This window comes from Marmota marmota, unplaced genomic scaffold, assembly GCF_001458135.2.
Source record: "Marmota marmota marmota unplaced genomic scaffold, marMar, whole genome shotgun sequence".
Lineage (NCBI taxonomy): Eukaryota > Metazoa > Chordata > Mammalia > Rodentia > Sciuridae > Marmota > Marmota marmota.
The window spans coordinates 11,559,488-11,583,061 of record NW_026000016.1 but is presented as its reverse complement, the minus strand read 5'-3'; the positions used below and the strand labels follow the sequence as shown (position 1 = coordinate 11,583,061).

The 23,574-nt window shown below is 34.1% G+C and overlaps 1 protein-coding gene across 7 annotated transcripts in view; it reads left to right on the top strand.

The window, feature by feature from the left end:
* The window catches only part of Wac (WW domain containing adaptor with coiled-coil), a 70,070-nt gene that overhangs the window by 20,189 nt on the left and 26,307 nt on the right, over positions 1 to 23,574 (top strand). For all 7 annotated transcript variants that reach the window (XR_007349712.1, XM_015483496.2, XM_048809155.1 and 4 more), the window contains 3 exons: positions 14,467 to 14,573; positions 21,295 to 21,410; positions 21,985 to 22,097. Coding sequence is in view for 6 of the 7 variants with exons in the window: in XM_015483496.2 (XP_015338982.1) it covers positions 14,467 to 14,573; positions 21,295 to 21,410; positions 21,985 to 22,097 (336 nt within the window). In the remaining variant the exon portion in view is untranslated. The remainder of the gene's footprint in view (positions 1 to 14,466; positions 14,574 to 21,294; positions 21,411 to 21,984; positions 22,098 to 23,574) is intronic.

The following is a 23,574-nucleotide window of genomic DNA, read 5'->3' as shown; positions in this document are numbered from 1 at the left end:
CCCCACCAGCAGTCCTTTTACTCAGTAAAAACTTTGCCTGTTTAATCCATTTAATGTATTCTAATTTTGAGTGGAGATTGTTTCAGATGTTAGATAATAGTAATTTGCATACTAATACACTTCTGAAAAGGCTAAGCCAGTACTACTTTTGTTGGGTTTTGGGAGGAGCTGGAAACTTTAGTTTTATTATTTGAATAGTGAGATATTTTTTCCCATCTTGTTTAAAAAGCTTAAAGGTTTATAATAACCTGTAGATTTTTTAAAATTTTAAAATATTTAATTGAAAAAGATTGCATACATTGAAGGTGTTCACTGTGATGATTTGGTAAGTGTGCACTTTGTTTAGTGTAACAAATTAACAGCATTATTTCCAGAAGGTGGTTTGTCTTATAACTGAAAGTTTGTATGCTTTGACCAACAACTCCTCAACCCAATCCCCAGTCACCATTTTCATTATCTGCTTCACTAAATTCAACATTAGATTCCATATATAAGTGAGATCATACAGTATTCATTTTTCTGTGTTATTTGATATAATGACCTACAGGTCATTATGTAGGTTCAACTTTGTTGAAAATGGCAGGGTATCCTTTGTATGGCTGAATAGTACACCATTATATATACACCAGTTTTTTTTTTGTTTTTGTTTTTGTTTTTTTTTTAACTGGGGATGGAACCCGGGGGTGCTTTACCACGGAGTTACATCCCCAGACCCTTTTATTTTATCTGTTTACCCATTGACGAATACTTGGGTTGTTTCCATATTTTGACAGTTGTGAATAATGCTTCAATGAACATGGGGTGCAGATATCTCTTAGAGATGCCAATTTATTTTCCTTTTGAGATGTATGTATGTATATATACACACTTATATTGAAGTGGGATTATTAGATGGTGTGGTAGTTCCATTTGAATTTTTTGAGGAACTTTCATGCTGTTTTCTATAATGACTGTACCAGCTTATATATTAACTAACAGTGTACAGAGGTTCTTTTTTTTTTTTCTATGCCCTCACCAACATCTGTCTCTTTTTCATCATAGCTATCCATATATTGTGGCTTTGATTTGCATTTCTCTAGTGTTGAGTGATGCCAGGCATTTTTTCATGTATCTGCTGGCCATTCTTAATGTCTTTAGAAAAATGTTTGTTCAGGTTGTTTGCCTGTTTTTTAATTGGAGGGTTTTCTTTTTCTCTTTTTTTTTCCTGTTGGTGCATTCCCTATATATTTTGGATATTAACACTTTATTATATATTGTCTTGGAAGTATTCTTTCCATTGTATAGGTTGCCTTTTCATTTTGTGGTTTCCTTTACTGCATAACTTGTTGGTTTAATATAGTTTCACTTATTTTTGCTTTTGTTGTTCCTGCTTTTCTTATCCACAAAATTAATTTACCTCCATGGGTTTTTTTTTTTTTTTAAAAAGGACTTTACGGTTTCTGACCATACATTTAAGTCTTTAATCCATGATCCAGTTTAAGTTAATTTGTGGGTTTATTTATAGATGCTTATTCTGTTCAATTAATAGGTGTCTGTTTTTATAATATCACACTGTTTTGATTACTGTAGCTTAAGAGTTTTAAGTAAGAACATGCACTACCTCTTTTTCTTTTTCAGAATGGTTATTTGGCATCTGTGGTTCAATACACATTTAGAATTGTTTTATGTTGAAATGGCTTTTTAAAAATAAGAACAGGTAATGTAGGTGCTCTGGCTAGGTTTCTTATGCTAGGTCATGCCTGTCTCCCCCCACCCAAAGTCTGTTTGCACTCCTATCACCCGTTTCTCTGAAGTCAGATTGTGCCATGGTTGTGTCATCATTAAAAGCTCTACAGAGCAGATTTGAGCATACAACAATTTGACTAGACCACAAACAATTTGGGGACTCCCCATCGGAGGTTGTTGAAGGTACAGCACAAAGACATTAATTTGCTAAAGGTTGAGTGGTTGCCTTATTTGGACTATCCCTGTGGAAAGTTCAAGACAATATAACTAATACTCAGTTGGCTGCCTGTGATTAGCTGAGCTTAAGTTCAATTTTGCTTGCATAGGAAGCCAAGAGTACTAGAACTGCCTCAATCTAATGGCCTCCAGTTTAATTATTTTGTTATGAGTAGCAATTAAAAAAAGTTTTATGCAAGCAAACCAATCTGTGTATTTTCAGAATTATTACATTGTCCTGTGTTATTGCACTTTAATATATCAAACTAAAATCATTGTATTAACAAAAAAGCTAATACAATTGCTTGCTTTATAATCAAAATCTGCACTCAGGAAGTTTCAGGAATAAGGATATTCTGAAAAGATTAGATCATAGTTTGTTTACACTACACTTGCAAGCGCTGCTTTAGGTACTGTTGACAAGTTGGAAGATAACCAGAAAATCCTAGAATGACAGATGTGAGTATTGTATTTGGTACAAAACAACCCAGCTGAATTTGTTAATTAAAAAAGTGGAATGTATAAGGTAAAGCTTTAGTGGGATTGTAGTGGTTTCTGAGATACTGATGTAACATAATACAGTACATACAGATGTCTATATTAAGCACCTGTTGTATGCTAGATAACTGTGGGTATTGTAGACAATTCTGCTCTCAAGAAAGTTTATTATTATTATTTTTTAAAGAAACAGATGTTCTCTTGGGAAAGACAACAACATGTAATAAAGGAGTTGGAGATAAGTGCTGCTGTATAGGAAAAATTAAGCTGAATAAGGGAAATAAGATGCATGGGAAGTAAGTTGTTATTAAGAAATGAGGAAACTGGGAATTGTGGATGAGGGGTGAGGGAAATGTATTCTAAGCAGAGAATGGTAAATGTGTCAAGGTCTTCTGGTCAGAGAATTTTTGAAACAAGATCACCTCCACCAGCGTGTTTTAGAGTGAGGAAATGATAAAAGCATTAGGACAAGGACTCCAGCCTATCTTGTCTTCCACTTACTAATTCTGAACTAGGGATTGTTAAAATTTTTGGTATTGTGGTTTTCCTTATTCTCTGTTCTATGTCTTTTGCCCAAGTTGTGGATGTTTCAGTTTTCAAATTCTTAGATTCGAGAATGTTTTCCTATTGCTGTATACCCTTTCAGTGTACAGATTCAGAACTTACTTTCAGGGAAGTTTTATTTCATTATACCCTTGAGTGTCCTTCCTGCTTTCTGTTCCTTTTTTTTAAACCGTGTCCCTCCCGTCCAGTTTTGCCTTCATTGCCTTCATTTTTCAATATCTGGAATCTTTGTGCTTTCATCTTTGTGCTACTGTCCTACATGCTTTATGATATTTCTCTGATATTTGTTCCTTATGGCTGTTTCAGCAATGTTGATTCTTGTTACTTCTAACACGGTTTGAATTTCTTTGATTTTTATCCCTTAAGGTCCGCTTATTTTAGTTTCCCCCTTTATTTTGCACTGTCTTTATGCCTTGTTTCATAGCTTGTTTTTGTTACTCTCTGATTTATGTTGTGCTCATTTGACGGTTGTATAGGTTTTGCATGGGAGGTTTCTATGTATTTATCTTGAGTAAAGTGATTCTTCTGGGCTTTGTGTGAATAAATTCTTATTGATTCTGACTATTCACCTGGACACTTAGAATTGTACCCTTAAAAATTGGAGGTTTATAATCTGAGAACTTCATCAGTGAAAGTTGTGTATTTAGAGAAGAGTGATAAAGTGAAGTGTTATGTTTTCTCTTTGAACTTTTACTATATTTGATGAATTCTTTCAAGTGAAATTCCACATCTAGAGGTCCAGGAAAAGGTTTAGACAGGCTTTTCTCTGATTCATGCAGATCTCTACTTCATTAGGCAAAAAGAAAAGCCAATCTGATGGGACAGGTGACCCTTCTTTTCTCTCTTTTGCCTACCACATTTTCAAAATATATAGATTTTAGAGGAATTGGAATTTTAGTACTTCCATGCACTTTGGTATGGATTTCATTGTCTCTTGAAATTATGTGACAGTGTTGGTTGGGTTGTAGCTATTCTCTTCGGTTTTGATTGCATGTCCTTTTTAAAATTTTTTTTTAGTTGTAGCTGGACACAATACCTTTATTTTATTTATTTATTTTGTGTTGCTGAGAATCGAACCCAGGGCCTCCTACATGTTCGGTGAGTGCTCTATTGCTGAACCACAACCCCAGCCCTGATTGCATGTCCTTTTATGTTTTGTTTTGTTTTTTGGAGGGGGGGTGCAGATGAAGTACTAAAGATTGAATCTAGTGGTGCTATATCCTCAACCCTTTTTGTGTTTTTGCTTTTTAAGATTGGCAAGTTGCTTAGGGCCTTGCTAAGTTGCTGAGGCTGTTGATTTTAGTTATTTTAATAGTTACTGTAGGGGCCAAATACAGAAACATGGTGTCAAACTGTCATCTTAAAGTCTGCTTTTAGTGTAATTTTTAATATAAATTGTGCTGTATGGTTTCCTGTCAATAATTTTACTTTAATCATTGAACTAATGGCTTTTTAATTTTTTTTTTTTTTTTACTTTTTGCTCTAATTAGTTATACATGACAGCAGAGTGCATTTTAACTCATTGTACACAAATGGAGCACAACTTTTCATTTCTCTGGTTGTACACTATGTAGAGTTGTACCATATGTGCAATCATACAAATACCTAGGGTAATGATGATGATCTCATTCCACCTTTCCTGCCCCCATGCCCCTTCTCTTCGCCCAATCCAGAGTTCCTCCATTCTTCCCTTACCCCCAACCCCCTATGGAATAGCACCCACTTAACAGAAAGTTTGGTCTTTGGTTTTTGGGGGTTCGCTTAATTTCGCTTAGCATAATGTTCTCCAACTCCATTCATTTACCTGCAAATGCCATAATTTTGTTCTGTTTTAATGCTGAATAATATACTGTTGTATATATAACAGTTTCTTTATCCATCCATCTGTTGAAGGGCATCTAGGTTGGTTCTACAGTTTAGCTATTGTGGATTGAGGTGCTATGAATATTGATGTGGCTGCATTACTATAGTATGCTGATTTTTAAGTCCTTTGGGTATAGACTGAGGATTGGGATAGCTGGGTCAAATGGTGGTTCCATCCCAAGTTTTCTAAGGAATCTCCATACTGCTTTACAGATTGGTTGCACCATTTTGCAGTCCCTCCAGCAATGTATGAGTGTGCCTTTTTCTCCACATCCTCACCAACACTTATTATTGCTTGTATTCTTAATAGCTGCCATTCTGACTGGGTGAGATGAAATCTTCGTTTTGATTTTCATTTTTCTCATTACTAAAGAAGCTGAATATTTTTTTTCATATTTGTTGATGGCTTGTATATCTTCTGAGAAGTGTCTGTTCAGTTCCTTAGCCCATTTATTGATTGGGTTATTATTTTTTTTGTGTTAAGTTTTTTTGAGTTCATCATATATACTAGAGATTAGTGCTCTGATATTCATGTAATAAATATGTTCTCATATTCTGTGGGCTCTGTTTTCATATTATTGTTTGCTGAGAAGCTTTTTAGTTTGAATCTGTCCCATTTATTGATTCTTGATTTTATTTCTTGTGCTTTAGGAATCTGGTTAAAGAAGTCAGCACCTAATATGACATGATGAAGATTTGGGCCTACTTTTTCTTCTGTTAGGTGCAGGGTCTCTGGCCTAATTCCTGGGTCCTTGATCCTCTTTTCAGTTGAGCTTTGTGCATGGTGAGAGATAGTAGTTTAATTTCATTTTGCTGCATATGGATTTCCATGAACTAATGGCTTTTAAAGTCAATTTGGAAGTAGTCTTTTAAGATAACTTTTTATGATTACTTTGATATTGTTAATTTCTTCTTACCTGAATTTGGAATTCCAACAGTTAAATAAATGGTGGAACACATAATTGTCTCTCATATACACATGCACATGTAGAAGACGATAATGTCATTAAAAATGACACAGTTGTTTTTATTGATAAATGAAGATGTCTGGATATTACATAGAAAAAAAATCACAAAATATCAGTTTTATCTTTGGGGATAAGTTCTTTATGTAGAAAAAGAGCCTACAGGGATAGAATTGTTTGCTAATGCTTTTTCTGTTCTGATTATTTTGATACCTATTGTGTATTTTTAAAAAATATTATTGCAATTGAAAAAATTTGTAGAAATAGACTTTTGAGAATGTTGTTGTTGACAATGTTCTTGCTGTTAAAATACCTGTTGGTAAATTACCATGTAAAAATCATCTCTGTTAGAAGTTGATTATTTTCATGGAAAGGAAATATTTGTCTATTCCTATCGCTGTTATTGTTTAATTCTGTTTGATTTTTCTCACATTCTCTCTGTTGGTACATACACACATACTCTTACTTTTTTTTTGGCACTGGGGATTGAACTCAAGGGCACTCAGCCACTGAACTTGGGAACTCAAACCACTGAGCCACATCTCCAGCCCTTTTTTGTATTTTATTTAGAGACAGGGTCTCACTGAGTTGCTTAGTGCCTTGCTGTTGCTTAGGCTAGCTTTGAACTCTTGATCCTCCTGCTTCATCCTCCTGAGCTGCTGGGATTACAGGCATGTGCCACCTTGCCTGACTATTGATAGCATTTTTTTTTTTTTAAAGATAACATTCAAGAATGTTTTCTTTCTTTCTTTCCTTTCTTTCCTTCTCTTCATTTCAGTGCTGGAATAGAACCCACGGCCTTGTGTATGCTAGGCAAGAGCTCTACCTCTGAACGTTGCCCCCAGTCTGATTCTTGTTTTGTCAGAATTTGTAGTTCGTTGCTTTAGATTGAATCTATCTATTTCTGGAACCGATTATAGGAATTACTTAATCCTTGAAAATGTGAAACATCTCTTCATTAAACCTTTTCATATGTAATCTGTGCCTGCCTGTAGCTGTTACTGGACTTACCTTATAGTAAGTAACATTTACATTTGCCTCTTAATGAGTATCAAGTTGTTTTGAAAAATGTGGTAATGTTTTCTTTCCCCTTTAATATATAAGTATATCACAGTTAGAGAACAACTATAAAAGGTGTCCAGTGTTAGAGTTTTCAGTTAGCTATATCCAAAAGTTCAGTCTTTATTTCCTCAAAAACATGATGACTAAACAGCAAAAGCAGATGGAGTTTTAAAATAAATGCTTTCTGGTGTGCCCATGTCTCTATTGAGATACATGTGAGCAATATTGAAAACGTAACTTTTCTGTATAATATGTTGCCTTTTTCTCTTTTAATACTTCATATTTTTTGGGGAAAGCATTGTTCAGTTTGTTACATCTGTAATGGAATGGAGGCTAAAGCAGTTTTTAATCAGTAGCAAGTGATTTATTTTCAGTGGGTATTGCAGGTACTGTTCATCTTAAAACTTTTTTGCCTTGCCATAGTAATTATAATTAACTGGTGATGTTGATGTGCCTGCATGTGAAACATAGGATTTGTCCCCAATACCCAAAATAAGGGCAGCTCCCTTTTTACTGATGGGTTTGTTTTTAGAATCTATTAACAAATGCAGGCAATATTGTACTCAGTTTATATTCATGAATATATTCAAGGAGTTTTCTTATAGTGGACATATGAAGTACATAAACAGGAAAACATAACATTGTAATTTATGCTATAAAGGAAATAGTTGAAATGTTATGGGCTTAATATATGCTTTGGTCAAGGAAAGGCTTTTATAGAGGTTAACTAATGTATAAACACCTAAGGATAGCCCACTCTATAAAGAAAGAATTCTGTGGCTTTAGAAAGGTGGGAGAAATTAAGAAGCCATTTCTCTAGGGGAAAAAAAAATTCTCTTTCGTTTCTTGTGTTGTCTTTAAAAATATTCTTTAGCATGCTTTTTCATGATCTCAACATTTTACACAAGCATGAGAAATATACTCAAAAGTGAAAGGTGGGTTCTTAAGTAATTTTGAGGGTTCCTTGCTGAGAACATGAGGTTCATTTTTCATTAATTTAGCATTCAGGGCCCCTGAGTAGTCATTGGCTTAACTCTGCTTTACACCCTTTACACCTTATTGTCTCTGCATAGGAACTTCATATTCTTATCAAACTACTTTTACTCTTTGTCACCCTCTATCTTTCTACTTTCATGCTATTGCTTATATTATTTCCCTTAATTAATTAAAGTTTGCTGTTTCATTTAACCCAGTTGAAATGTCTTCCATTTGATGGTCATAGTTTTTCATACTGTCTTAATATAATAGCTTAAGTGTGAGATATAAGGAGAGGATAAAATACTTGAAGATTTCTTTACGTTCATTTTCACCCCTTCTCATTTTGCTTTATTTAATAGATTGATGAGGTGAAATTACTTGGAGACACCTACAGACATGTCAGGGCTTGCTGTTCTCTTTGTTGTACTGTACTTTAAAAGGCATCACTTGATTCCAAATCAATTTTAGAACATTACTAAAAAGAAATTATTTAGGGCTGGGGTTGTGGCTCAAAGGTAGAGCGCTTGCCTACCATGCGTGAGGCACTGGGTTTGATCCTCAACACCACATAAAAATAAATTAAACATTGTGTCCACCTAGAACTGAAAAATACATATTATTTTAAAAAAGGGCATCAGCTTGCAAAAGGCTAATTCTTGGTTTCTCAACTTCATTGCTTGCTCATCTTTTTTAGATTGTAATTTGATAAATTTTCCTAAAACGTTTAACTTTTAAAATACTTTATTCTTTTCTCTCAGCAATACATTGCTGCTGCTTCATCATCATCATCATCATCATTTTGTAATGAGGTCTCAATGTGTTCCCTAGGCTGGTCTTCCAACTTGTGTACTAAATGATCTCTGGTGTGGCAGAGAAAAACATTCCTTCTTTAGACCATTCACTTAATTCTTAAAAACAGGAAAACATAAGAATTAATGTAGAATGTAGTCTTAATACATAAAAATAACTGTTCAGCAGGGGTGTGTTATGAGGGCTTACTTTAAATTGGGCGGTCAGAAAGGTGATTTTGAAGATGTGGCATTTTAAGAGACCTACAGATTAACCAAGAAATGGGCAGAATAGAAAATAGAGCAGAGGGAATGGATTGTCTGAAAAGTCAGCAAGGATCAAAAGACTTTGTGGTCTTTGCAATCCTGCACATTGTCAAGCAGTATCTTAATTTGACAAGTGTCAATGACCATAGGTTAGATGCCTTCATTTTTATTTAGTTAAATGCAAAATCTGAACTGAAGCCTACATTGCCTGACTTCTGTTCACTAAATCAGTGGTTCTCAATCTGATTAGACCTGGCTAACACTTTTAAAAATACTTTACCATGGCTGTTTCAAAAATTTGAGCTATGACATATTATGAATTTTACCATTTCCTCCAAAAGACCTCCATACCCATTCAGCAGTCCCTCTTCATTTTTTCCTTCAACTCCCAACTTCCCAGTTACTGATCTACTTTGTGTCAGTGGGGGGGGTAAGGTTCTTTGCCTCACCTCTGTTGGCCCCCAAATTTTAGGCCATCACAAGCAGAAAGGGAGGAGGATGCAAAATGCCATGGCACCAAGCCAAATGACAGTTCTTTTTGGAAAAATTGTACCACCAATGACACCATCAGCAAAGATACCCCAGCAATACCACAATTCGCTGCACCAACAGATAGTTCACAATGCATGCAAGTGATACATAGTCCAGGCAAGTTCTGCAAACAGTTCAAAGCAGAGGAATCCATTAATATGTCCATTTCTTCCCAAAGTAAATCGACTCCTTGATTGAGCATCACTTGTTGAGTTATTACTCATTGATGCATCAGTTTATACAGTTTACTGTGATAGCTATCGAAGAAGCTGTAGTTTAGTTTTATCTTTGTCTTCACCGGCACTGGGATGAAGATAGGAATTCTGCCAATGATGGCTAAAAAAAATATTATGTAACATTCCAGCAGACACTAAGAAAACAACTTTCTGAAAAATTTACATTATCCTGAACAGAATTATTAAATATAATTAAAAGGAAAGGTGAAAGTAAACAGATCTTTTAACCACAATCCTTAACAGCTGTTTAGCCAATTTAAATTAAACCATTTAAATCACGTGAATAAAAACATATTCTGATCCATTTTTTCATGAGCGCTCCTCATATATATGGACATACGCACATACAGACATACAACACATAACATGATAGTAAAGGCCTTGTAACTTTTCACAGGTGAAATCTCCATTGCAATGTTTAAAAACTCCACAGTCAAAAAATAGAACTGATCAGCAAAACATTAACCTAGGTCTGTATGAGCTCAAAAAATAAAATAAAACTTCATGATGTGGGAAAAGGCAATAATAAAATAGATATTGAAAAAAAGCATCCTGGTTACCACCTGGGTTTGACTCTTCTTATGATATCCCATCCTTCTTCCTGTAACTTGCATATGAGTCTGAAGGTATTCCCACAAGTAAGCCCCAAGGTTTCTTACATTTGAAATAAGCCTTAATGGTGTTCATTATTCATTAGCCTCCAGGTGTGGGAGAATCACTGTCGCAGATGTAAGAATAGCCAAACTGGAGTTCTGAATATCAGCTGTTATGGATTTGAGCCAAATCATCTTTTTTTTTGGTCTGTAGAAATCGCTTTACTTAATCTCTCTGGAATCCAAATCGGCTGCTGTTCTCCCTGTGGAAAGTACTATTAATATATAATTCAGTGTGGCAGTACTATTTTTCAAGCTTTATTAATATAATTCAGTGAGAGCAATATTTTTGAGTTATGTCTGCCACTTTAATGTTTGGTTCTAACTCCCGTTAACAAAGGAATCCTGGTAACATTTATTTATGATGTATACAGTACAGATGTATTTTTTGCATTACTGTCAGAGATGATATTTTTTCCGAGTTGTAAACAGTCTGGTAAAAGTTCCAAACAATTTTAAGTGCTATACCTTACAATTTGCATAGCACTTATGTTTCTAGAAAATTCAGCATACTGTCTTAAGGTGGAATGGGTTCTAAACTCATCTGATTACAGATTTTTCTGACAGACATAGGATAGTTCTTTGAATGTCCTGTGCACAGTGGACATCCCTATCCCCTTTCTACTTTATGTCAGTGGGTGCCTTCATCTAGAGCATTTGCTGTCCAGTGAGCTAGGTACACAATTTAAATTTTCTAGTAGGCACTATTTAAAATTAGTTTTGATTTTGTGTACTATTAATCAAATATATCCAAAGTAATAATGCAGTCGGTATGAAAAGTGTTACTGAGAGTTTGCATTCTCTTGTATTGAGTCTTTGAATCTGGTGTGTATTTTATACATACAGCAAATCTCAATTCTTAAGCCTTGTTTCAAGTGTTCAGTAGCTATGTGTGACCAGTGGCTACCACTGAATAGAGCACACATCTAAAAGTAACTCCAATAGCTGAATGTCAAATGCAAGTCTATGGTTGACACATCAAATCTGTTCTCTTCTCTCCCAGAGACATTGTCTTGTTATTGTACTTGTTGCTGCCCAGGCAAGGCACCTAAAGAAAATTCAAGTTTGCTTCTTTATCTTTTCATGACTCTGTGTGTCAAATTGCATTTTTTCCTTTGTCCACTGTAACAATAGCTTCAATGCTAAGAGCTTCACTTCCACCTCCATGTCCTCAGCCCCAGCAAGCTGCATTTCTATCCTAATGCTTTTTTGCATTTTTAATATCCCTTGAAGCAGTCTATAACCACTTGGAGCTGTTTGCCTCAAGTTTTCATTAGTGCTCTGGTTGCATAATGCAGTGGTTTGCTCCTATTCTTTCACAGGACTTACTTTTACTGTACCATATTGCAGAATTTCAAAAGTTTTTCAAAGAAAACATCATATCAGAAATACTTGTTACACGTGTGTGGCTTTCTTGGCTAAATCCCCTAAGTAGTCTAGGTAAATTTGTTCTGTAGGATGTAGAATCTGGTCCCTATCTTGGAAACTCCCCTCTCTGAAAATGTATTCTCTTTAACAGTGGATTCAGTTTTCTTCTTAAGTTCTGGGGCTAGTGTTCCTGTTGCTTCCGATGGTGATGATGATGCTGATGCTACTGTTGCTGCCACTGCCGGCATGCCCACTGAAAACCCACATATTAGACATTTAGCTAACTGATGTCTTCTGTCAGGCTGATGGAAGACTTTCTGTTTTTTTCAGAGGAAAAAGCTTACTTATTGGGATCTCATTTGAATTTTCATTGATATCACTAAGGGAGTAGATTCCTGGATCTTGACCTTGTGAGAGATCATTAAACTTAAAATCTTATGTTCACAGAGCACTTTACCTATTATGTCTGGACACTTAATTTTCCCCCTTTTGTAGATTTAAGCATAGACCATTATGTTAAGACTGTGTGCAAATAAGTATCAGAGAAGGGTATCTAATCTAGGCGGCTTTAATAGATTACTTAGGGGTCATTTTAGTCAGTAACATTGACTTTTCTTCCATTCTTGACATTATTTTATGGAAGTTTCCATGAAAATATCAACATGCAGAGTATAAAAGATATTCTAGTAGTCCTTATTATTTCTGAATATTTCTTATTATGGTGTAAAACTAATTTTTAAAAAACTGAGTTATAGCTGAAAAGCAGAAAGTTTAGCATAGAGCCAAGATTTTATTGAGAACTTGAGGCAGTAATTTTTGTTACTAAGCATTGGGGATCCTAAGACCAGTCCCATGTTCAATGATTGTCTGAAGGCTCACAGGACCAAGACAGTAGTCATTGTCATGGCTGTGGCTTAATTATAGTATAAAATGAAAAGGGAAAAGGCATATGGGGACAAAGTGGAGGAATATAGATGTAGGCTTCCTAAGTTATCTATCTCCTTGTAGCCCGGGACAAGTGATGCACTTCATTTCTTTCAGCAGCAGATTGTGATGATACTAAATGTTTTCTGTTTTAAAATTTGGATTTGGCTAGTTTGTAGGTACCCTCTGCTTAATACACACAAACAGTTTAGATTTCTGTTTATAAAGCAAGTACTTAACAGACTATTTTAGGCACAAACAGCGTAGGTACAAGGAACAGTTAAAACTTTACTGAAATCCTGGTCCCCACATGACTGCCAAGGGCCTGTACTATGCAAGCAGGCCTTTGAAAGGGAAAGTAGTCTTACATCTGTTCTGTTAATTTTGACTGATAGCTTTGTGTTCATTCATAAAGCGTTTATTGCCTTCTATATTAAAAAGGGGGTTTAGGATGTTTTACGTAAGTAGATAACATACAGTAAAACAAGTGGGTGAAGAAATCATCAGCCTCTCTCCAGCATCAAGCTTCTTGATAAATTTCCTCCATCCTTACATTGTCCTTAAGTAACCATTGTATGTATTTAAAGTAATTCTCTTTTTGTCTTTTATGACATCTGTAGTTTTGTGGGGTATTTGAATCTGCTTATAGCTTCCCTTTATGAAGAGTATCCTTATCCAGGATTAAATCATGGCCATTGACATTTCTCTTGCCATATATTCTTCCACATGTTTATTGTAAGGCAGTTGGTCTTCTTTTGACCTCTAATGGAGAAGACTTGGGAAGCTAAGTATGCCCTTTTTTTCCCCCGAGTTCTAGTTTTATATAGATCTGCTCTTTTATTTTGAGTACCTGAAACCTTACAGTCGTCATCATCTGTCTCAGTTCAGTTTTCCTTTTAGCCATTTATTTTTTTCTAATGAAAGTAATTACTTCTTAACTCCTTTCTACTCTTACCTGCTGTGATTCTGACTGCTAATTCATAGCTCACTGGACCATTTAAATACACTCCTCCCACCTTCAGTTGTGTATCATTAACAAGTTTTTTTAAGTTTGGATTTTTATACCCTGGTTTTTCTTATAATACTAGAGAAACCATCATCCTTGACAGTTGTTGAGATGTGTAGATTATTCATAAGATTCAAGAGTTTTTCTGAAACAATTGTTAAATGGAGTTGGTCCTGTTAGAAAATACTGAGTGTCCCTCTCTTGAGGGACAGCTTGAAAACTTTCATGCTATTTCATTTTAAAAATTGGCAAGACTATTAGTAAGCAAGTTAGAATTATTTATAAGAAATTAAAATATGTAAGAACAGTGATAATGGTAACTTTTAGTTTCGTCAGTTGAATTTTTATAAATTTCTGCGTATATTGTGTGTTTCTTTTTTTAAGAAATATTTATTTTTTAGTTGTAGTTGGACAACAACATCTTTATTTTGTTTGTTTATTTTTATGTGCTGAAGATCCAACTCAGGGCCTCGCATGTGCTAGGCGAGCGCTCTATTGCTGAGCCACAATCCCAGCCTCTGTGTTTTTTTTCAGTAAATTTTTCTTTTAAAAAAATCTAAATTGCTAGCAGTGATACAGATTTTTGTTCATCTAATTGTAAAAAAGCATTGTTTCATATATGTTATCAGCTATGTAACATATTTTTAGTGCACATTCATGATAGGGTTATAAATACTTGATATAGCATGAGAAGTGTAAATTGTCTCTATTCCTAATGGTCATATGAAGTGTTGATTTAAAGATATAAAATGATCTGTGGTATGATAAAAACCAGATGAAATAAAGTTCTAATTCTCTTTGTTCTTTATTTTTTTTTTTAAGGGACCAGTTACTCTCCACAAGAAAATTCACACAACCATAGTGCTCTTCATAGTTCAAATTCACATTCTTCTAATCCAAGCAATAATCCAAGCAAAACTTCAGATGCAGTAAGTATTATGTTAATTTCCAAATTAAAAAAAAATTACTGAAACATAAATTCTATAGCAGGTCATTTTTAGATCTAATGTTTTGGTTTTTTAAAAATGTTTTAATCAAAGTTTATCCCCCCCCCCTTTTTTTTTGTACTGAGGATTAAGACTCAAGGGCACTTAACTTTTTGTATTTTATTTAGAGAGAGGGTCTCACTGAGTTTTTTAGGGCCTCACTAAGTTGCTGACACTGCTTCAGCCTCCTGAGAAGGTTGACCTTTTCCTAATATATTTACTTGATACTAATTTTATGAGTATTTCTTTGCAAAATAAAATATTGCCTTTGTATTATCTGAAAACTTCTAGTTAATAATAAAGTGGTTTAACTTAAGATTGCTCTCTTTCCATAGTATGTGAATTTATTACAGCATGTGTTTATTACTATCATGTAGTATACATACTCTATCAGACTGTTAGGGATAAAAGGTCCCTGTTTTCAGGGGCATGAAACCTGTGAAGAATTTCCATTATTTGCAAAAGTTTAGGAAAATGAAGCAGCTATTAACTACTTTTGAATTTTTTAGTGTCACAGGTTCAAATGAAATTTCTAATATATTCATTTGATAGAAGATTAGTAAATTTCAATTTACTAGGCTAGATAATATACATAGGACTAAGATAATGCAGCCCATTATAAAGGAAATTTTTGACCTATAGTGGAGACAGAGAAGTAAACATTGCAGTGCGTGTTTAAGTTGCTTTGGAGAGCACTCAAGACGGGGATTCCTAGCTTCAATTAGGAAGAAACAAGTAATGCTTGCTGACAGGTTAAATATAACTTGGCCAGTTGAAGACTTTGGTGTTTTGTCTAAAGGATAACACCAATGTGTGGGGCAGAACAGCATGCTTGGAAATCTACAAAAGTTTTGTGGAAAAATGACAGGAATTTGGTTATAGAGATGGGGCCAGATCATTAAAAAATGATGTTTCTTACTAAAGAATATGAATTATATACAAAGGCAGTGGAGAGCTAGTGAAAGGTAAAGTAACATTTGATTAGCAATTTAAAAAAATGGCATGTATCAAGGTGGAAAAATACATTATAGGAAAGAAAGAACAGTTAGAAAAAAAGGCTATGGACAACACATTTTGCCTTGGATGTTTTGCTGATAACCATACCTTAAGTAGTGTTGAAAGAATTTTGGTTCTACTGTTTTGCCACTTGTTGAAGTGGGGTAGTGTAGAACTGAAAACTGGAACATGTTGGTGCTAGGGTTTCCTCCTGCCTTTCAGTCATCTGTGGTACATCTAACAGGAATTCATCTGTGAAATATAAGTATATTTTGCATTTTTCCATCCTTAACCCTCACAGAGCAGACAATAGAAGGGTGGAATTGTGGCTGAGACAACAGCTTGATATACTTTTGTAGGTACATCAAGCTGCTTGAGATGAGTCGTGTTTAGTAAGCTGCAAGCTCAAAGATTTTAGAGAATTTCTTGGTTTTCATGAAAAATGGCCCATTAATTTATAAACATTAACATACAGTCCTATTTATCACTGGAAATTTAGATATGGTATTTGTCTTCTGTTATTAAAGTGGCAGCTAATGTAGATTGTGCTTTTTTTAAAAAAAATTTTAGGAATAAAACCAAAACCACTTATTCAGGGAAAACAAATTTTTATTATTTGAGTTATTAACTTGGTGAAATTAGGAAGAATAAATAATGGCATCAGATATGTTTGAAAGATAAACCATTGGGATACCAGGGATTTAACTGTGAGTGGAAACTGAAAGCCATTATCAGAATAGAATGAACATTTTGTTGTTTTCAGAAGGTTCCTCTTTTCTTAGATTTCAACTGTAGGTATGTAAATTACCTTAGAGTTCTTTTAATTTTTGTTTGGTTGTTTGGTTTTTGACATTAATTATCCAGTGGACTTGACAAGAATAGTATTTACAAATTGTTTGATTTAATCTTAACTGAGAAGTTAGCATTTGAACATTTATGACTTTGATTACTTGTTGACTGATATTTTTGTTCTAAAGATCAAGTTTTTGAGTGACTAGTAAACATAAAAATTTTTTACCGAATACTTCAATAACGAACAGCATACACTAACACAATTATGTTTTTCGTATTTCTATGGGTGTGTTGTAACTATACATAATGGTGGGATTTATTGTTACATATTTGTACATGTACCCATTGTAACAATATAATTTGGCCAATATTGTTCCTCAATATTTTCCCCTTCTTTTCCTTGCCCTGTCCCCTGGTCTCTTTTCTTCTACTCTGCTGGTCTCTTTCATTTTCATAAATTATCCCCTCATACACATGTGTTTTTTCCTTCTTTTCTCTAGCTTCTACATATGAGAGAAAACATGACTCTTGACTTTCTTAACATAATGTTCTTAAGTTCCATCCGTTTTCCTGCAGATGACATAATTTCATTCTTTATGGTTGGGGTAAAATTCCATTGTGTATATACCACAGTTTCTTTAGCCAGCCATACATTGATGGACACCTAGGCTGGTACCATAGTTTGTTGTGAATTGTGCTGCTATAAACATGGTTATGCATGTTATCACTATACTATTGCTGACCTTAATTCTTTAGGAATGGTGTGGTTGGGTCATATGGTGGTTCCATTTCTAGTTTTTTGAGGCACTGCCATATTGATTTCCATAGTGGTTGTACTAATTTATAGTCTTGCCAACAGTATAGAGTTCCTTTTTCTAAACATCCTCTTCAGCATTTACTATTGTTTGTATGAATAACTGCTATTCTAACTGGTGTGGGATGAAATTTCAGTGTAGTTTTGATTTGTTCTTCCCTGATTGCTAAAGATGTTGAACTTGTTCTCGATATTTGTTAGCCATTTTGAGAAGTTGTCTGTTTAGTTTGTTTGACTGTTTATTAATTGGATGTTTTTTTGTTTTTTTTTGGTGGGGGTGGGGGGTGGGGAAGTGAGTTCTTTTTATGTTCTAGATATAATCTTCTGTCAGAAGAGTATCCAGAAAGCTTTTCATCTATTTTGTAGATTCTGTCTTTACAGTCTTAATTGTTTCCTGTGCTTTGCTATGTAGAACCTATATGATTTCCATCCCTTTTATGATTCTACGTATTTTTTCCTGAGATTTTGAAATCCTATTGAGAAAGTCAATACCTGTGCCTATGTGTTGGAGTTAACACATTATTTTAATCTGGGTTAAAATATACTATAGCTTAAACAAAATTGGGGTGTTTTTCTCTTTGAGGATTTCAGGCTTTAAATCAATAACAATATTATTAAAAATCATTAATAATATTATTTAGTTACTTACAGAGACTTGCTTGTGTGGATGAGTTTTTCTTTCTTTTTTTTTTTTTGTGAAGTTTAACTGTTGAAAATCAAGGTAAAAATCTTTCTTCCATTATTAGATTAAGATATTATATGCAGGTCCTTCCTCAGTGTTATTGTAAACATTTATGTTTAAGATGAGAGCTTGTCTCATGACAAATCTCGAGGAACAGCTTGTTGAATGCCTCTTTTCAATTAAAATAATGTCAGGCTTATAGACAGATAATCTGTTTTAGATTCATAATGCTTATTTGATTTCTTTAAGATTTCTGAATTTCTTCACTTAGGAAAAAAAAATTGTTCCTGCTTAAAACCACTCTAATGGAACTTCCCTAAATATCCTCTGCCAGTTTGAAGTTGTGGGAAGTGCTTTAAACTCAATTCTGTGTGACTTTGTATTCATATTCCAATCCCTCTTTATTAGCAGTTAAGTATTCTATGTATTTCAGAGTTTTTATGTTTGAGTTTCCTGAGATCTAATCTCTAACTAATCTGACCTAGAAGTATTAAGACATCAGAGAATTCTTAGAATATCATGAAGTTGTTATAAGAAATACCACCATCATTATTACTACTACTACTACTATTGTATTACTATTATTATTATTATTTTGGTACTGGGGATTGAACCCAGGGGCACTCAACCACTAAGCCACATTCCCAGCGCTTTTCATATTTTATTTAGAAACAGGGTCTCAGTAAGTTGTTAAGGGCCTTGCTAATTTGCTGAGGCTGGCTTTGAACTCACAGTCCTCCTGCCTCGGCCTCCAAAGGTCCTGGGGTTACAGATGTGCATGACCATGCCTGGCTACCTTTAATATTATTTAATGAGCTGTTATTAACAATTAATAAGATTAATTCGTGAATTATAAGATTAACATCCATCTTCCCTAGTTTTAGAGAAGTGGTAGTGTGACTGAATTTAGGAGAATAGAAGAGAAAAAGGTGTATTCACTTGAGATATTTTGAATTTAGGGAGAGATTTGATATGTGCCTTGTTAACTTTTTTTTTTTTTTAAGAGCATCCATTCTCAGTTTTTTTTCCCAAGAAACTTACTTATGTTGTTCACTCCTCACCAGTATTTGCCACATTAAAAATCAAAATGTATTAAGGAAACAATTCATTTTAAATATCATAAACACAATGTTAATGTGTATAACATTTTTATGAAAAAATAACTTTTCTTAAAAAAAAGACATTGAACCATCTCTTAATGCCTAACAGTAGAAGACAATTAGATTTATTTTGGTAATATTCTGAAAATAGTTTCAGTCTTGCAAAAGATGTCAGGATTCCCAGTGTTTCCTGGATGACACTTGGAGAATGCTTATGTTGGCCTCCACCTCAAGCCTAATTTAGAAAAGCCTTTTAAGTTTAGTTCTCAATGGTTTTTTTTTTTGTTTGTTTGTTTTGTAAAATAAAGAAGTTAGAAACCTGCCATTGATCACGAGTATTTTTTAAATTAATTCATTACTTGGAGCATTTTCTTTTTCCTTAACCTATTTGAGTATGGAAATTGGGTAAAAATGAGATAAAGTTATTTAGTTTGTGATTATAATGTAGTACCCTAATACATGTTTTGTTAGGTAAGATATTAGGATTTGACAGTGTAGTTGACCAGAGTTCTTCAGGGTTCTGGTTTGTGAACTTTTTTGGTACTGGGGATTGAACTCTGAGGCACTTAACCACTGAGCATCAATCTCTAGCCCTTTTTTGTGTTTTATTTAGAGACTGGGTCTCATTGAGTTCCTTATTGGGGCCTTGCTAAATTGCTGGCTTTGATCCTTCTGCCTCAGCCTCCTGAGCCACCAGAGGACAGTGCCCCTTGATGTGAATTTTTTACTGTCCTTGAGATTGTGCATGAATATAAATGAACTGTTATTTAGTTTACACTCCTTATCTCCTTTAGGACAGGTGACAATTTGCAAACTATGGCTTTAAAGAATGCTGGTGTAGAAATACTATTGTATTCTCTTGTTAGTCTTAAATCTGTCTCTGACCAATCCAGTAACTCTATATAAGTCTTCCTGGGCAATATTTATAAAAGGGATCATTTTGTATAACTCAGATGTAGGTAGAATTTTTGAATTTGGCCTTTTGTGATTGGTTTCCTAAAACTTGGTTATAGCTTACTTTTGGAAACTAGGGATCAAGAATTAACTCTTTTGCTTTTCTTTAGAGGTCTGGCAGCACAAGGCTGATGTTAAGGACCCTCCTCATGTGAACTACATACCTGAGAGTATAAATGTATAGCAGAATCACCATTGTCCTCAAAATTAACATAGGTTTTGATATTGATTTAGTGGGAGGAAAAATCAATATGGAAATCAGAATTTTTGAGCCTTTCTTGAAATCATCAGTCAGTGTTGTGACCTGTGGGTAACTCCGAAATTCTCTAAGCTTGTTTTCTAGTTGGTAAAATTAAAGCTAGGTGAAGGCACAACAATAAATGGGTTTTTCCCTCAAACATTAAAATTGTATTGTTCTGTGGGTGGTGAACTGAGGATATGTATAATATTATTTCATTTTAATATCAAGCTGCTCTGAAAAAAAATAGTTAAGAAATTCAACTTAGAAGAGTACTTGAGATTTTGCCAGATTTTTCTGGGGTCTTTAGGCACTTAAATGTTATTGGAGTTCCTGGAAACTGGACCTTTCAGATTTTTCTAATTTTATTCTGATTTTACATTGCCTTTAAAACATCTGTAAGAGACTGTATCTGAGAAGTTTTCAAAGACCGGTTTTAGTTATGGGAAAGTGAGTGATAACTGCTAGTAAGAGACTGTATCTGAGAACTTTTCAAAGACCGGTTTTAGTTATGGGAAAATGAGTGCTAACTGCTGGTCTTATATAATATATTAGACCTGATTTTAGTATATACTTGACCCATCTCATGGATTTTGGAGATTTATAGCTTTTAATTATCTTGTATTTAATATTTCTATAAATTTAGTACCATTTTTCATTAACATAAACGCAGGCAGGCTGTTATCTATTGTACTATGTATGATTGCCCCTGTTTAGAACTACAGATCTCATGCCATCATCAGTCATTTGAGAAAGGGTTCTGCACCCATTATTGGATTTTAGCAGTTAAAATTATGATAAGGGGGAACTTTTGTATGATGCTTTGATGTTTTGAATTTTTCATTTTTCTTCCTGTGCCTAATAAACTAATATTTATTAATGTTTACTTTTGATCCTTTATAGGGTTTTCTTATATTTAAAGGTTTTCATAGACTAACTCCTTTAAAATACATATGCAGTTAATTAGATTATAGATCAGGGTACAAGTAAATTTTCTCATGTATGCTTTGAAAACCATTGACATTCTTGATATTTCATATCAAGTGATTAATATTAACATTTTCTAATTTTAAAAATGTATTTTTAAGCCTTATGATTCTGCAGATGACTGGTCTGAGCACATTAGCTCGTCTGGGAAAAAATATTACTACAATTGTCGAACAGAAGTTTCACAATGGGAAAAACCAAAAGAATGGCTTGAAAGGTATTTGTTTTAATCTAATTAAGTAATATTATTCTTAATTCTTCAGTTTAATATCTTACCATTAAATATTCTAATTTTAGTTTCCTTATAGTGTCATTCTCCTTAATTTCAGTGATTGGCCCATTGTCATTGTTATTTCCATAATTTCTCTTTCCTTAAAAAAAAATTGGGATACATGGGCATCTGTTACTGAGGGGAACAGAGGGGCTTGGAAGCAATCGATAAACTTAATAAAATACTTATATTATTAATCTGCATGTATGCATCATTCTTATAATTTGTAATAGATTCTTTCATATACTAATAGGTTTCTTAATCTTACGTAGAATTTGTAGAGTTTTCACTATAGTGTTGATGGTATGAATAATTGGTATAGTTTTGCCATCAGAGAGACATTTGAGTATGCTGTTTGCTCCATCCATTTCACTGTAGGCCATGTTCAATTCTTTTGTTTTTCATTTGTTAACAGTGGCAGCTCATGAGGATTGTGCTTGTCTGTCTTTAAAAGAAAGATCTAATCATTGAATATTCAGGCCCTCAATGTGATTTTTATGAGTTTATTTTTTATTTTTAGAGAGCAGAGACAAAAAGAAGCAAATAAGGTGGCAGTTAATAGCTTCCCAAAAGATAGGGATTACAGAAGAGAGGTGATGCAAGCAACAGCTACTAGTGGGTTTGCCAGTGGAAGTAAGTATTAATTTTTTTTTCTTTGAAACGGGGTAATTCATCCCTATTGTTCATTTTACAAGTGTTTATATGTGTTGTCATATACGTGTATAAATTAAGATAAATAGGAACATATACGTGATTTCTTTTTATGTTGACTCTTTCTCCTCAACCTCTACTAGTTTGTTTCCTGAATTGGGAACAAAGATAAAGATGCACAGTAGACTAATACATGAATATATTTCCTACTACTAATATTGGCTACAGTGCCGTTGAATTGGTAAACAATAAGATTTTGTGTTTTAGATCAACTTTTTAAAAAATTAATTTAAAAAAAAAACAAAACACATGGTGACCCCTGGCTTTTCGCCGATAAAGAACAACTTTATTATTTTTTGGCTTACAGCTCTACAGGTTTAGTTCATGATTAGCTGAATCCATTGCTTAGAGCCTGGGGCAAGGCAGATTGCAAAAGGGCATGGTGGTGTAAACCTCCTCAGCTCTTGAAAGCCAGCAAGCAGAAAGGGATTTGAGGCACTAGGGCCAAGATAAAAATTGCAAAGGTATGCCCCCCAGGGATCTACCTTCTAGCCATGCCCCACCTACCAACATTATCACCCAGTGCAGTGGTCATTTTAAATTAATCCATCAAAAGGAATGATCCACTGATTAGGTCATAGCCCTCATAATCTAATTATTTCACCAATTAACATTCCTGAGTTGTCTGATGAGCTTTCAGAGGACACCTCATGTCCAGATTATAACAACCCTTGAGAAACTATTTATCTGCACACAGATGTTCCCTAACTTATGCTCTGCACTACTGCAAAGTTAAGAAATCCTATCAATACAAACATTGTTTTTCATTTTCAGTACCAGTGTTCAATAAATTTCATATGCAGTTCAACACATGTTATAAAACAGACTGTGTTAAGTGATTTTTGCCCGACTGTAGGCTAATACAAGTATGCTGAGCATGTATAAGGTAGGCAAGGTTAGTATCTGATTTTCAGTAGGTTTGGTATATCAAGTGTATTTTTGGCATATTTTTAACTTTCAGTTGGTTTATTGGAATGTAACACCCTTCGTGAGTCTAGAATTATAGACCTGTAGTATAGCTCTGAACTAAGTTTCCACAAAACGATTCCCAGAGTGTTTACTATAATACTATTCTAGAACATTTGTTGTAAAGTGCTCCTGTATATAAATCAAATTATGAGCTTACTTTAGTGTTCTTTTGAGGCCAAATTTTGTGCAAGTGGGACAGGTTTTTGTTTTTAATGTATTTTTTAATTGGACATTTTACTAAAGGTTTTATTCTTAATGACTTTCCCTTCCTCAAATAAATGTTGAGATTTTGAGATGAATATTTAAGAGGGTGTGTTCTGGGAATCTTAAATTTAAGCGTTTGAATACTATTTCTGTAACTCAAAACTCAAAGTACTGGTGTATTTGGTCTCAGCAAGAGACTTTGAATTTTTGAGGGGAAAATTTAAGA